At 46.6% G+C, this 15,627-nt stretch overlaps 1 protein-coding gene across 2 annotated transcripts; it reads right to left on the bottom strand.

Annotated features, from left to right (window-relative positions):
• Positions 1-2,477: 2,477 nt before the first annotated feature.
• DLL4 (delta like canonical Notch ligand 4) lies at positions 2,478-14,140 on the bottom strand. 2 transcript variants are annotated; one of them, XM_015632152.3, is made up of 11 exons: positions 13,446-14,137; positions 13,055-13,318; positions 12,578-12,635; positions 11,656-11,925; positions 10,898-10,958; positions 10,659-10,789; positions 9,112-9,281; positions 7,802-8,021; positions 6,641-7,349; positions 5,780-5,888; positions 2,478-4,337 (listed from the first exon to the last, which is right to left on the bottom strand). In XM_015632152.3, the coding sequence occupies exons 1-11, from the start codon at positions 13,497-13,499 to the stop codon at positions 4,332-4,334; spliced, it is 2,052 nt and encodes a 683-aa protein (XP_015487638.1). In that variant the 5' UTR covers positions 13,500-14,137; the 3' UTR covers positions 2,478-4,331. The 2 variants fall into 2 exon arrangements, with proteins under 2 accessions (XP_015487638.1, XP_015487637.1); XM_015632151.3 differs by lacking the exon at positions 2,478-4,337 and having other exon boundaries at positions 4,347-5,888; positions 13,446-14,140.
• Positions 14,141-15,627: the final 1,487 nt, after the last annotated feature.

Genomic DNA, 15,627 nt, shown 5'->3' with positions numbered 1-15,627 from the left:
TGTGTTGCTGTGGAATCGTTTTTAACAGGTGCTAATACAAGGAAACCTGAAAGAATTTCTCAGAAGCAGAGTCCATTCTTAAAATTGTTGTTTTGTCACATGGCTTTCAAGTGAATTTGTGCAGTCTTTTAAAACTGAATGCCAAGTGTACCTGCTAAATCCATAATCTTATCATAGTTACTGCAAATTATGCTGAAAGCAGTAAATTGTACAGTTTGGTCTAAGAAGTCTATACGCTTGTTAAGAGCTTGTTAAGAGAAAAGGCACTGCTTAGCACGATATTTTGGTCCTGTCGTGGTCTGTGGTCCTCAGGAGGAATCTCTGAAACTGAGGTTGAGGAGACTTTACAGCCGAAGGATCTCAGCTCCTCCTAGTGAATTCACAGCCCGTGGCTCAGAGATGTGCTCACCTGGGGGGAGCCAGGCTGCTGAGCAGAGCACAGCGGCCCTCACTGAGGAAGGATTTGGCCAAAGATGTAGCTTAAAACCTTAGGTCTTGTTATGTGTTCAGCTAATTTGCTTGTAGTTTCTTTGGCAAGGACTTGGGGATGTGCACACGTGCACAGATTCACATATGCTTTCCATCTCCCCCTGTGTGGAAGCAGGCACCGCTCCTGTTTTTCCTGTGTAGGATCTGTGATCTATTCCGGTAGCTGCATCGTGCAGTACTGCCTCCAGTAAATATTCACAGATTTCCTTGTAAGATGATGCTTTTTTCTTTTTTCCTCTCTCCTGTGTGGATACACAAAGGCATGTGTTGTACCTGCTTTACCCCATGGGATCTACATAATCAGGTCCACAGGTTTTAATGGATTTCAACCCCCTTCTGTCTATGGGTACAGTTTCCTGTCATGTTTGGAGCAGGAAGAGCTGAGTCTTTTTTGGTCTTAGCATTCCTGCTTGCCTAGGCATTGGGAAGAGTTCTCTGGCTATTTTCCTGTTTGATTTTTGTGTGTGTTTTGTTTTAAGCAGGACAGAGTGCATGTGTGTATGTAATCCATGTGCTCAATTAAGAGAGGCATCTGTTGGGTTTATTTCACATTGCCGAGGAAGGACTGCAAGCAGGGAGCATCTGCTCAGCTTTTTGTCAATGGCTTGTTTTTCATAATTTGCTCTACAGGGTGAATGTTTGGGGAGGGGGAGGTGGCTTTTTATATCTGAGTTTCATCTTAAATTTATTTTTTATGGTAGCTGGGGAAATTGGCTGGGATTGGAAAGTTAATTTCGCTGTGAAAAGGTCTAAAGAGGGAGAAACAAAACCATCCCAAGTAAACAGTACTTATGTAACCTTAATAATACACTCAGATGGACCCTTATGAATCATTATTTGCAGTATTTTAATGACAAAGTAAAAAGAATTTGTTATGGTGTTTTTTAAATGTCGCAGGGGGTTTTAATTTTTCATTTTTTGAAAAAAAATAGCAAATTTTGCTTAGATTTTATTTTGGGGAAAGATGGGAAAGGCATCCAATATTCAGACGATTTTTTGGCACTTTGTCAACAACAACAAAAACCTCTGATTTTAAAATAGAGCAGCAGTAGTTTCCTGTTCTTATAGTTTAGCTTTTGTGCATTCAGATGTTGGCTGTACTGCACCTAGCTGGTTTAGTGAGAGACTTAATTGCCTGTAAATGTCTGTGCTTCAAAGGCTACTAAACCTGCTGGGAGTGTTTATACAAGGGTGCTTTTTACACTTTTTTTTGTGGAAATGTCCTCCAAGAGGGCTGTGGAGGATAATGACTTCGTGATGCCCCGGGAGGACACAGCTGCTGAGGTAGTGTAGGGAACTCAGGAGGAGAAAGCCTGAAACTCGCCCTAATCCCACAAGTGAAAGACAGATCCTACCCCTTGCAATCAAACAAACAAGGATACAATCTTACATGTGTAGATGGAGATGCTGGGCCAGAGTAACCTATGGACAAGATTTGGATCTTATTAAAAGTGTTTAAAGAAATAGGATTAAAAAAGATAGTAATAGTGTTTTGCTCTGTAAGTGAACCCTAAGACAAGGCATTTATGAAGCCACTTTGAAATGGCATTAAATCTGCATCTTTGGTGTCATGAGTTGTCAGGGGAGAGGAAGAGTGAAGCATTAATAAAAATAACTTTCCTGACAGTTCAGTCCCACACCATAGCAAGTATATATATATATACACACATATACATATATACACACACACACATATATACACACATATATATGTATGTGTATATATAATTTAAATATTACCACAATATAAATATGTATAACATTTCAAAATGTCAGATGAATGCCACTCAGCTGAACAACTTTGTTGACATGTGCTAACACTGTAATTTTTTTTATAAAAAGCAGCTGATACCAGTTGGTGAGCAAAATGTAAATGCAGGACTGTGGGGACCAGGCAGGTGAGGCTACTCTGGGGGGGCTTTGCTAACCTGGGCTGTCACAGAATAACATGTGTAAAAGGACAAACCACGACAAACTTTGTAGTAGCAGGAAAGTATTTTCATTGCTTGAAAAAAAAATAAAATTCAAACTTTGTCATCACATTAAAAACATTACATGAGAAGTAATAAACATATTTACACTTCTGTTTTGATTATAAATATACATTATATACAAAATAATGTTATAAAACGTAGAAAGTTCAGTGCTTCTGATTTTTTTTTTAAATTACTGAAATACTAGGCTTCAAAATAAACTACAAACAGACAAACTAAAACCCATATTATTGATTTCTGAAGGTCATCTTCAAAATGGTCCTACGTGGTCGGAGCAGAAGGTCAGTAGTGGACAATATGAAGGGGTCTTGTCTGCACAGTTCAAGGGAGTAGATGGGCTAGTCCAACAACAGGCTTTACAAGGGCAGGAATATCGCTGTCAGAGAGATAGCACAGTCTGGGTTTCTTCTAAGAGATCTTGTTTCTCCCTCCTCATTCTGCCCCATGCCCTGGTCTCATTCATGAGTGTCACGGCACTTTCCACTGGGGTGTCTGGTATTATTGCTGTAAATATGTATAGAAGAAAGGAGCTCCTGCCCGCCTCTGGTTTCCAGGGACAGACACAGAACATTTTCCATGTAGCAGTAGGTTGGCAAGAAAGGAACAGGATGAGCCTAAAGCCTTCTAACTCTAATCTCCACCTATCTTGGCAGAGGGCATCTCAGTGGGTGCTTCACCACTGGGCTTCTAGAACCGGAATGAAGAACAGGAGCTGGAGTTTTGCAACCAGATGGAGAAATGGGGGGTAAGTGGGTTTTGTCACACTGCTGCTGCTTCTTCAGAAAGTAAAACAGCTGCAATTTTGGGACTATTTGCAGTAAAAGGTGGCACCTAATTCAGAAACATGACATAAACCCCCGAGTTTGTGTCAAAATAGGGCAGGGGGAAGAGAATGAGGAAGGAGAAGAAAAGAAGTAATGTCTATTCACAATCACTGGTAGTGCAAAGGGCATGAAAACAGCTGAGACAGCTCAGCACATAAAGGTTCTAGGAGCTGATTGATTTTAAACGCATTCGTAAGGCTTTATATAGAGCTGGGATCACACCTCCTCCCTATCAATGCGGACGAGGCAGTACACATTCCTTAGCACAACTTCCACAAAAATCATGTTCCACATCGTGGCTTGAGACAATCAGTTCTCCAAAGCATCACCAAATGAGATGACATGTAAATTCGGTTTTCTTCTTTCCTCCTCCTCTCACCCCTTACACAGTCTCCAGTACATGCAGCAGGAGAGAGGAGATGCAAATGGATGTGTAGCAGGAAGTATCAACCACCTCTGCCCAGTACTGTTCAGGTAACTGCAAAAAGAGCAGTCAAGTTTCTGTTTGGGCTTGTTAGATTCTCTTGACACATTATAGGCACTTTTAAACCCAGAAAAAATTGAGACCTCATTTATACTGTATCCATTATCTGCATAGCAATGTGTCTCGCTTCGCACCTTCCATGGCAACATCTGTGACAGTTATGTGCCTCCTTATCTACCAGCACCTCCCATTACCAGAGTTCTGGAAAGCCAGGGGTCTGTCCATGAGGAACTGGCCTCAGCATCTTTTAAAACACCAACATTTTTAACCTCTCTCTTCCCTCTGCCTCCCCTTTTCAATAGCAAATAAGATTTCTGGTATCAAACATCAAACAAGGGCAGTAAGAATAAAAAGGTGTATTGCATCTTTCAGTAAATTCACAGTCTGTCCAGTTCACTCAGTTCCATCCTCCGCCTGAGAGCAGCAAGTTGCATGTAATTAAAAACAGTCCAATCCAGTTCTGAATTGTAAACAATGCAGCAGGAACGTCCATCTACTGGCATCACCAAATCTGAGGTGCAAATGGGCCGATCTTCAATCTTATACCTGTCAGGATATAAAATAACACCAGGAATGAGAAGGAATCACAGCATACAGAGTAGTACAGAACTAACAAACTATAATTCAGCTATGTCTAACCAAAGCAATTTAAGCCAAACATTACTGCAGTTTAACTCTTAGTGCTCAATGTTTTCAGCTGGGCCCAGGGGCAGAGAGTCACCAGCAAAAAAAAAAAAATAGTCATCTGTGTGATGAGTGGCCTCTCTACCTGGCCTGAGAAGGAGAATGCTTACAAACCTGGGTGCTTGACATTAGGGAACTGTAAAAAGTACGTAGTATAGTTAAATAGTTTGTGTTTAGAAGCATTAAGCCTGAATGATGTGGAGAGAGATTCTAGGGGTTGTCATTCTGAAAACAGAAACATTTCTGGAGATGCCTGATGTAAAATTGGGAGCCTAGCTTTGGTCAGCAGGATCTCCGAAGATACAGTATTTAGGTCACTTAATGGGAATGAAGCGTCTAGCTGTCATTTGTATCTTTGAATCCTTTCACTTAGTCTTAAACTTTTAATATTGTTGGTTGACTTGTGTTCCAGCTTGCTTTCAAGGGGAAATCTGATATCCACCTTGGAAAGGGAGACGGAATCCTGCAGATCTGACTTCACAGATCACTGCTGTATGGCACAGCAAGCTTCTCTTTCCTACAGGGTGAAAGTAGTCCTAAAGATGGCTACACTGAAGAAGACAGGTATTGGTTACTGTCAAATTGCCTTTAACTTCCACTGAGACTTTTTCCAAAAGGCTGGTAATTCTTCAGGAACTGGCTGGTTCCTCAATACCTGCTTTTATGTCTTTAAAGTTCAGTGTTAGGCCTTTCCTTTTGCTGTGTCTCCAACTTTTCAATATAATGTAAAAATCGAGATGTTTTTATCAGTAGCAGCATTAACTTCTGTTAGAGAATATTTAGCTGAACCTTAAACACTAGGAGGTTGAAATTACCTTATAACAGACTTCCTAAATGCCTGTTATGCCTATCCACTAACACATTCCACTACCTTCCATCTTCAGCTAGAAATCTATAGCTTTGCCTGTTTCCACAGAACAAGGATCATTCATTGTAGTCACAGGAAAAAAACATGGCTTTACATCAATGGGGCTAAGAACGATTATTATTTCCATTTTTTTCTGACCACCTATTTAAGAGGAAATAATCCTACAATGTGCTGAATTTTTATGGGCTGATGTTCTGTGTTTTCATCTATTACTGACTTATCTATGCCCAAAACCTTTGGTTTAATAAAATCAGAGCGGCAATTTTTTTTTATTTTCCCCACTGTATGTTCTGTGTGGGCCACAGAAGAGGAGAGGAAAATGCTGGGAAGCATCACAATCCCTGGAAATAAAGGAACCTTCTCAGAAACAATACTAAAGGATAATTTACCCTTTCACTTTGTGAATTTATGCCTGTCCACCTCTGTACTTACTTACCTCTGTGGCTATGATGCACTCATTCCTTTCTTCTGTTATCACAAAGACGGACTGGTACATTGAATCCCTCGGAGAGCATATCGCTGATATTCTGCATTCTGGCTTTTCACTAAGGCAGGGCAGAGAAAAAAGAACATTAGCTGACTACTAACAAGCCTGACTCTCAAAATCTACCATGAATATGGAGCGGTGGAACGAGATAGCCATGAAGGTGTGGAAGGGAGATACATGGCATCAAGTTTCACATGTTCTGTGTCTGTTGGGTTATTATCCTAGACAAGTGGAAGTAAGGAACAGTGAGAGTCTTCCTATGCTCCTGCCACATCCAGCCTCACAGCACATTCCTCAGAGCCCTTGGTAACAACCACACGAAGATCCCAGACAAGACCTTCAGTACATGAATCAGAAGACTGATAAGCTACTGAATACCCGCCCTTTTCTCCTTTTGAAAAAGAGTAGTTGTTTTCACTTCATCACTCGTCTCAGTAAGCAGATCATCTTGCCTTCTTACAAAGTGAAATACTTATTTTTAATCACTGTATGCCTTAACTGTAGTTCCTCCAAGATCTACTGAGGAAGGACAGACACTTCTTACTCCACCACTGGCCTAGCTACTGTGGGTTCCTTCACAGTGTCCATACTAACAGCACCCTGCACAAACAGTCAAATTAATTGACTTAGCTAAAGATACCACTTGGTTGTGACACACGTACTCCAGTATGAAGATTCCTGGCTTTGATCTGGTTTGTTTTGTCTATTATCTGCTTGAGGTTTCTTTTTCTCTCTTATGCTCACCTGCTTCTAGACTCATAGGAAGATGAGTGGCTTTGGGAAAGACTATAATAGAAACTGCATTCTCACCTGTGTAGTCGGAGGGGAGACTTCTCTCCTAAACACTTTTCACTTTTGTAATATTTATCTTCTGGTGTCCCTCTACTCGTCAGGTCTTTTACCAGATTGTAGTCCAGTTTATGGTTCTTGGGTTTGTAGTTTGATTTCTCCAGCCCACAGTCCACTTCAAGGTCTTTATTTTTATTGGTGTTTTTCAGCTGGGAAGCTGGAATGAGATTGTCCTTCTGGAAGTCAGACAGGTTGTTCATTGTCTCCAGCTCCTGCTCTGGGTGCATCCTCATCTGCCTGATGACCATTGCTATCATGCAGAACAGTATGAGCAAAGCCACCAGCCCCACCCCCATGGATATAGCAATCCAGGGGACTGGTTTAGGAGGAAGTGTGACGGGCACTGAATAAACTGGCAATTCACAGCGGTTGCCCATGAAGCCAGAAGGACAGTAGCAAACAAAGTTGGCACTATAAAGTCCACTGTAGCATGTGCCTCCATTCTCACACGGCCCAGAAGCACATTCATCTCTGGTTTTGATGTCACAGTTCCTGCCACTGTAGCCTGGCATGCATGTGCAGGTGTAATCGTTGATTAGATCATGACAAGTTCCCCCATTGGAACATGGGTTTCTGGCACAATCATTGATGTTTATCTCACATTTCTGACCAGAGAAACCAGCCCGACAGCGGCACACACGAATCTGCCCGAGGTAAAAGCAACTACCATCTGAGGGAAAAAAAGTAAAATAAAAATCAGTTTGCAATGCACTTCACTGAGAGATCTAGATCTTTCCCTGGTCAGCATGTTATACTGCCTCAAGAAGAGAGACGTTATTTTACAAAACAGCCGCATATCTAAAAGTTCATTCTAATTTACCTAATTGTACCACCGTGCCTTAAAATTATGCCCCTTCTAAATATGTAATAGAGTTAATTTAATTTAATTCTGACATCTTCCCCATCATATGATAAACCTCATGCATTGTTTTGTTGCATAGAAAATGCCAGTCAAAGTCCCGCCCCAGCAAGAGACTAAAATTAGGGTGGATGTGGAACGCAGCGGGGGAGAGGGACTGATGTTCCAGAGGAAGAGTAGAGGTCAGATTGGATTTCTATCACTTCTGCACTGAAAAGCACAAATGAGTCAGGGTCATGAGATTTTTTGATAAAAAGTCTCACCGTTTGCACACGGGTTGCTCGTGCACCTGTCTACTTTTTTTTCACAGTTTGACCCTGTGAAGCCGAAAGGGCAAACGCAAGCATAGCTGGCCCCTTGTTCCTTTTCCAAGCACGTGCCACCGTTGAAGCAAGGAGAATCTATACACGTCAGAGCGCTGTGCTCGCAGTGAGTGCCATAGTAGCCAGGGGGGCACAGGCAGTGATAACCGTTCTCCATATCCTGCAAAACACAGCATTAAGCCACTGTTATTTAATGGAAACCAATGATAGCTCCCCGCACTCTTAGTTCTGGTCAGCAGCAAGCGCTGCTCAGTCCCTTCTCATCCACAGCCTGATGTGGCAGAAGCGACACCATCAGAGTAAACACCTGCAGGTCAGACTGTGAGGGACAGAGTTGTGCATCAGCCGTACTCAGCCTACAGGAGTAATCGTGCAGCTACCCACGCAGAGCAGATGCAGTTGTAGGGAGCACACAGGCAGCTAGACAAAAACCACTGCCAACACCACTACTGTCTAATGGAATCCAGAGGTCTTCCCAGAGCAGGGTGATATGTGTTGACCTCACAGCTGTCATCAGACCATTTATCCTCAGTGTGAGAACCCCTTTTTATTTCACAAGGGTTTAAGTTGCTTTGGCTTGGATAAGTCCCACCACTTAAATCATAACAAACTGTTTCTTCTATCCAAGTACTGTATGTCCAAGGCATTGGCAGAAGGGAGGTAGGGTCTTGTGCTTTAATCTAAAAATTGCATTTGCTTTACTCTAAACATGCATCAGATCCCATTTGATATCTATAATCAATCAGCCTTTACCAATCCATCTTTGGTAAGAATCCATCATTAGGCTGAAACACTAAACTACAAGAATCTAAAAGTGTGGAATTCTGTTATACAGAAAGTTTAGCTGATCGCCCCCATATTGTTTGACGCTATCTCCTCATAGCAGAAAGCAAAATTTTCTTTTATTTGCTATTAAAATACAGACTTAGTGCATTTCTGTATGAATGGTGGTTTGAGCTTATTTTTAACAGATCTGCTCCCTCATCAGCCCTGGATCTTGCCAAGTTCTCATAATGGCTGCCACAGAAACCCAAGGATCAGTTGACTAGTTCTAATCTAGATGATACATCTCCTCCTGTAACAGACTTCCTCCCCTGACACCTCTCGGAAAGGGTTCAGTACGATAGTTGTGAGCGTCAGTAATGAACCTGTGTCCTATCGAATTCCCATTATGTTGTTACAGAACCATCTCTGAAAAGGTACACCGGGGCTTGCTTCACACAAAAGCTTTACATTTAAAATGCCCCTACCGTGCAGCTACCGCCGTTCCTACAGGGATTGCTGTCACACTCGCTGATCTCGTGTTCGCAGTCGACGCCGGTGAAGCCGGGTTTGCACGCACACGTGTAGCTGCCCTGGCCGGTGTTCATGCAAGTTGCTCCATTTTTGCATGGCCTGTGGTGAGTGCAGTAGTTCAGATCTGCAAAGACACCAGGAGTTAGGAGAATACGTCTTTGACAGCTGGGAAAAGATATATGTACGAAAAGGTATAGCCAAGAAAAAAGACAGAATTTCCAATGAAGCACTTCATTTTGCTATCAATGGGAATACTGGAGATTGTTATCCAGGTTATTATCAGTCATAATCAGATTACCATCTACCACATGAGCTCTGAATTTTGAGAGAGCTGGCAAAAATATAACTTTCTTAGTGTTTTGTATATTCTCCCTTTTTTTTGTGGGCATAAAACTGTTACCTGCAATGGGATTTATGTACCAAACTGGAAAAAGTACTTCATAAGCGTGTGTTCTCTGAAACATACACCACAGCACTACGGCCACTTCATGTACAGCATGCTACACACTAAAAGAGCGAGCCCCATCTTTAAAAAGTGTGCTCTGAGGCACATTCTGGAAAGGCGGGGAGGAAAAATAAAAGATGTTTTGGCTTTGAGATTTAAATAAACACTAGAAATCTTTTATTGTTTGTTTGCTCTCTTTTTATGGATGTTAGTAGATTAAACTGTCAAACGCTTTGGCAAGCTTGACAGCTTTATTATTTTTTTTCCTTCAAATTTGAGACAGAGATTAAGCATAAGGTAAGTTCATAGGCCATAAGAAAAGCTTTATTATCTCTATAAATACTATGGCGTAATTTGAATGCAACTGGTTAATAGATAACTATAAGCAGAAAAAAAAAATCTGCGACCTTACTTTTCCTGCTTAATTTAGGCTTCACAATCTTAATCCTATAACTGTCCTGGAAACACTTAGCCTGCTTTGAGCACTTCATGATCTCAGTGCCAGCAGTGCATATATGGCCTTGAGGACATGACTGCTCAGCTGGCTACGGTTCAGTGATTCAGTGGGTTGAATAGGTGGAAGTGGTCTGGTGTACCTTAAAATGGAACCTGTACTTTTCATTCTTGCTTACATGATTTTTCTCTCATGCTTCAGACTTATCACATGAGTTAACTTCCTTGTATGCAAAATAAGGAAAGTCCAAATGATGGTGTTTATTGCTGCTCGAAACTGTTTAGTAAATTGTTATATTTGTAAAAGGAAAAAGTTAAATTTCGTTTGAGCAGGCAGAAAACTTGTCTGCTCAACCAGATTGTTAGGTCTTTCTCCAAGAGAAACTTCTTTTGCAAGAGAAAAATGGCAGCTGCCAAAAAAGTTTCCTTGTTTTCAAACAAAATTACTACAAGAACTGGGATGTAAGGCTGCAGTGCTACAAACTCATGCCTGTGAAGATGTACCTTGGGGAAATTCAACTCCAGCTCCAGTGGGTCAGATTCCTTAATGCAGTACTAAGGAGTACCCAACCTAGAGCTGTAAGTGCAAGCTTCAGAACTAACCTTGATCACAGAAGAGGCCACCCCATCCTTCATCACATATGCACTGCCACTGTGTTTTACAAGTCCCGTGGCGGCAGCCTATATGGGGAATGCATTCATCACAGTAGCGGCCTTGCCAACCAGGACGGCAGCTAAAAGAAAAGTCCAATTAAAACATTAATGACATGGAGAAGAGTTTAAGTTTCTGTTACAAGGTGACATTTTAACTGATGTTCAGACTGCAATTGCCATCTACTCACATGCACTCTCCAGGCTTGTTGCAATATCCATTCTGTTCGGTACATCCAGCCAGACAGATGGCTGTGAAGAGAACATAAAAAAGCATAAATGTTTAGGTAAATACACATGGCGCTACAGAAGACACTTTTAAAGGATAAAAAGCTTTAAAAAACACTTAAAGATTTTTAAACTTTCAAACTTTGTTTTAAAACTTCTTGGTACAGGGAGTTCTGGAGCAGGAGGAAGTGAGTAGGGAGTGCCAACACTTGTTAAGTTGTCCTTTAGTTTTTTCTGTTTATGCAACAAACATGAACTCTTGCAACTCTTGCTAGAAAAGCAGCAAGAGAAAGTGGCTTTGGCTTGTCCTGATGAAGGGCTGAAAAAACCCAATGGTACCCTGAGCTCAAAGTAAAGGTTCCCACTACTATACTGCAACACCTGTCTCGTGTCCTCTGGCTGCAGGAATGGTTGGCTGGTGGCAGACTTTGTGTGAGGAAGCTGCTACCCTTTTACCTTGCAGCAGCTACTGCTATTCAGGGCTATCAGCCAAGGTCCCTTTCCTGCCAGCTCGCTCTTCGCTGCTAAGGCTCGAAGAGGTGCAGCACGGCGTTGGGGTGGTTGCAGCCAAAGGGGACAAAGTCCTCAGCGCACAGCTTTTCCTCTCCAGACAGGGAGTGGAGAGGTCGGCATGAAAGCACGGCCCGGCCCACGGGAGGCCTCCGTGAGCTTTGGAGCCGCGGCCGCGTGTGCCCCCCGCCCCGCTGCCCGCGGCACTCACGGTCGGTGCAGTACTCGCCGGCCCAGCCGGGCAGGCAGGCCAGGCTCCCGTCCGCCGCGCACACGTAGTGCCCGAAGCGGTCGTCGCGGCGCTTGCAGAGGCGGGAGCAGCTCTCGCCGTAGTAGTTCTCGCTGCAGACCACGCGGTAGGAGTAGCGCAGCTGGGTCTGCGGGCCCTGATGCACGTCTTGCGACCAGTCCTCGCCCACGGACAGCGACCGCTGGATCGACACCTGGCTGATGAGCCACTCCTCCGGGGGCGGCCGGGAGCCTGCGGGACAGCGGGCGAGGGTCAGCGGCTCGGAGCCCGCACATCCGGGCCAGCGGAGCGGGACACCCCGCTCGCACATGTCTATACACACACATACACGCACACATACGCATCTACACATACACACATATACATATACACGGGCACGCGTGTGGATATTGATGCATGCAAGGGTACAAAAAGGTGGCCACCAGGGTGTGCGAACCCGGGCCAAAGGGACTCAGCCGAGGGGCCTGTGAAAGGAGGGCTGCTGTGAAATATCCTTTTCCTCTCCTCTCAGAAAAACATCCCAAAGCCATTATTCCTTTCCAAAGGGCGGAATTCGAGCAAGGTGTAAAATACAGGAAAAGGCGGACGGGGCTTGCTGGCAGGCTCCCGGCTTTCTCACCGCGGCCCGCCTCGCTTTCCCACGCCAAAAATAAACCGGAGGAAACGCAATTGTGTTGGAGATTAGGCCGGGGCAGAATCAAAGCGGCCCCTGATGGATATCGTTGGGGGACCGGCTCCTGATGGCGGGATAAAGCCGGGCCCGGAGTTATGGTATAAACAGCTGAGCCGGGGGGGGCCCTCGGGGCCGGGGGAGGCGCGGGACGGGCCTGAGGGAGCTCCCGCCGCGCGGGCGCCCCCTGCCGGCGGCGCGCGCACTATTCACCTTCCGGCAGGTAATTGTCGGGCGCGTGCCAGGCCTGGATGATCAGGGAGAAGGTTCCCTGCGGGAGAGAAAGCAGCGTCAGCCCCGCACCCCGCCGCACCGAGCCGCGCCCCGCCGCACCGAGCCGCACCCCGGCCCTGCCCTGCCCTGCCCCGCGCTTGATACACGCTTCCCTCCCTCCTACAGACCGCAGATACACATCCCCACCTCCAAGCCCCCCAGCCCCTTGCTTTATCTCTCTTAATAACATTGGTTATCCCAAGTGCTTCTAATCTGGATGAGCTTTTTCACTGCGCGTTTTTTCTTTTTTTTTGGTTTTTTTTTTTTTTTTTTTTTTTTTTTTAAAGGAAGTTATGGAAATAAGTCTAAAGGCAAAAGTAGTTTGTTTACATTACAGGTTATCAGCCCGCCGCGGTTAGCCTGCTCCTGCCACCCTCCTGCCCCACCATCGCAATCGGGTTTAAAGTAGAGTCTCACCGGCCACGTGAAGTTAAAGGGCAGCTTAATGGGGCTGTCAAATATCTCTGTATCCTTGATGCTGAAGGAGTTTATTCCCAGAACCGGGGTGATGATGCTGCCGAAAGTGCAGGAGCCCGGGGAAACCACTGCCTGAAAATGCTTCAAACAAACGCGAAAGAAGGTCCTGCAGTGGGGGAAGCAGGGCTTCCCGCTGGCCAGAGACCCGTGGCTATTCACGAATTCGTGTAGCTCCAGCTGGAAGACGCCGGAACCGGACACCCTCTGCACAAAGGGGAGACACACAAAATAGCCAAATCAGACCTTACCCGGCTTTGCCATGCAAACTTGCTTCCATCACCCACTTTACATTTCGCGAACCCTTTTTTTTTTTTTTTTCGTGTGCGATTACCTGCTGCAAAATCGTTAACAGAAACGTCAAGCCAAAGATGCGCAAGGCTGTCATCCTTGTGTTATTCGAGCTTCCAGTTCTTAGTGGGTTTAGTTTGCCTTCTGTATTCCTCAAATGGACCAAGCAAGCGCTTCTTGGGTCGAGGGAGAAAAGAGAGGCGTCACGGCGATTCTCCTGGAGCAACCTGCTCTTCCAAATATTCCCCGAGCACCAGCAGAAATCGGAAGGTAAAATCCAGGTGTCGATCCGTCCTCTTCTGGGAATTAATCCTGCAGCCAGCCGCCGACCTCTGATCGCTGTCGTCGCCTTTATAAACTCCAAAGCCGGGTGGGTTTGGTGAGAGACGCGGAGGGGAGTGCTTAGTGTGGAACCGCTCCTCCTTTAACCGGTGCTAACAGCGCTCAGTAAATGGAAAACTTGCTTCGCTTCGAGCTGTTTATATAGTTGCCTCGCATCCTCACAAGCTCATTATGTAAACTGTCAGTCAGACTCACGGGCGATCCCTCCCCTTTTCCATCTTTCCTTTCTGGAAAAAAGAACCAAATGTTGCGGAGAGCCCTCATATCCCGAATTAATACCCTGCTGCCGCCGCCGCCGCCGCCGCTGCCGCGCTGCCCGCCGAGGAGCCGAGCTGATTACGAACGAGCCGAGCATCTGTTGAGATATTTACGGCGCTCACACTGGGAGAGAGAGTTCCCTCGAAAATCAGACGCCTCTCCACAGGGCAGCTTTCTACGGCGGCCGAACAATAGAGGATGAAATGTTTCAAAAATACGTTTATTAGCTAGTTAGCTAGTTACTTACTTAGTTTGTTCCCCGTTGCCCTCCACCCCACCACTCCACGCGTGTTCCCCCTCCCCGGCCCTGTCCCGGGCGGCGGGACGGCGCGGCGCGGTGCCCTGCAGCCCGGCGGGCAGCTGCTGCCCTGCCCGGCGGGGGCTGGCCCCGGCTAGAAACCAAAAGTAAAACGGTGTTTGCCCGGCAGGCGGGCACCCGGGGCGCAGCGCCCAGCTCTGGGGCGCCCGTGCCTCAGGCCCGGCCCCATTGCTGACCCCGGCTAAGGGAGCCCACCGAGGAAGGGGTGCGTGATGGCAGGGGAGGCGGGCACGGCGGGGATCGACGGGCGCTCGGCCGCCCTTCCGAAATCGGCGGCGAACGAGCGCTCCTGTGAGGTGGCCGGGGTCGACAGCAGAGACGGAGCTGGGTTTTCCCGAGCCTGCCCCGGCTCCCAGAAACATGGGCAAGGGGAAAACTCGGGCACCTGCAGGCAAGCGGGGCGGGAGCGGGGCCGCGGGCCGTGTCTGGCCGCGGCCGGGTTGCGGTCTGGCGTGTGCCATAAAGCCCTTGGCCTGATTGCAGCGTGCGCTTATTGTTGGGTCGCGTGTCCCTCATTAAAGCCAAGCACAGAGAAGGCCTTTCATGTGGCTTTTTATTTCAGCTTGTTAAATGGATGGGAGGCCGGAGGGGGGAGGGAAGGAGGGAGGGAGAGATAAACCCTCAGCTGTATGGTAATGAGGTCTTGCCACCTTTCTGCCAGCGCCCGGCGCGCCAGGCTGCGGGCCTCCTCGGCGTGGGTCACCCGGGGAGCAACGCGGGGAGCAGAGCACTGCCGGTCCCCTTCCGCCCTTCTGCTCTCCCAAAGGGTCTGTCCTCGCAGCGTTACTTCCCCGCTCCGAGTTCTTTCGGGGGCGATAAGGAAAGCCGGGGGTCTGGATCATTTGGAGGCGAGGCAGCATGGGGAGGGCACCCTCCAGCCAAACTTCCCAGGCCGTCGCGCTCCCTCGTACAGTAAAGCGGCTGCTCTCCCTGGAGACCGGCTTTGGGCCAGGATGTGGTCAGGGTCCAAACGCCCGAGGTGTCACCGGCAGGGCCGGGGAGGAGAATGGGTAACACGACACGGCTTCGCAGAGAAAGCGTGGGGGAAAGCCACGGGCACCGCCGCCGTGGATTGGTTTGGGCAGAGTAACAGGCTAGAAATCGGGGTCGCCAGCAAAAGAGGATTAGAACTTCTCCCGGTCCCCTCTTGCGCCTGTGAAAGCCGAAGCCGGGAGGAACAAACTCTGGCAATGTCGGCGGACTGCACACGAGGCCGGGCACCCTTGGCTTGGCTCCGTCCCGAGCAGCCCGGCTGTCGCCTGGGGTACGTGTTTGTGCGGACGGGAGCCGTGTCCGTGGTGGAGAT

This window comes from Parus major, chromosome 5, assembly GCF_001522545.3.
Source record: "Parus major isolate Abel chromosome 5, Parus_major1.1, whole genome shotgun sequence".
Lineage (NCBI taxonomy): Eukaryota > Metazoa > Chordata > Aves > Passeriformes > Paridae > Parus > Parus major.
The sequence above is the reverse complement of the archived record's forward strand: the minus strand, read 5'-3'. Positions and strand labels throughout refer to the sequence as shown.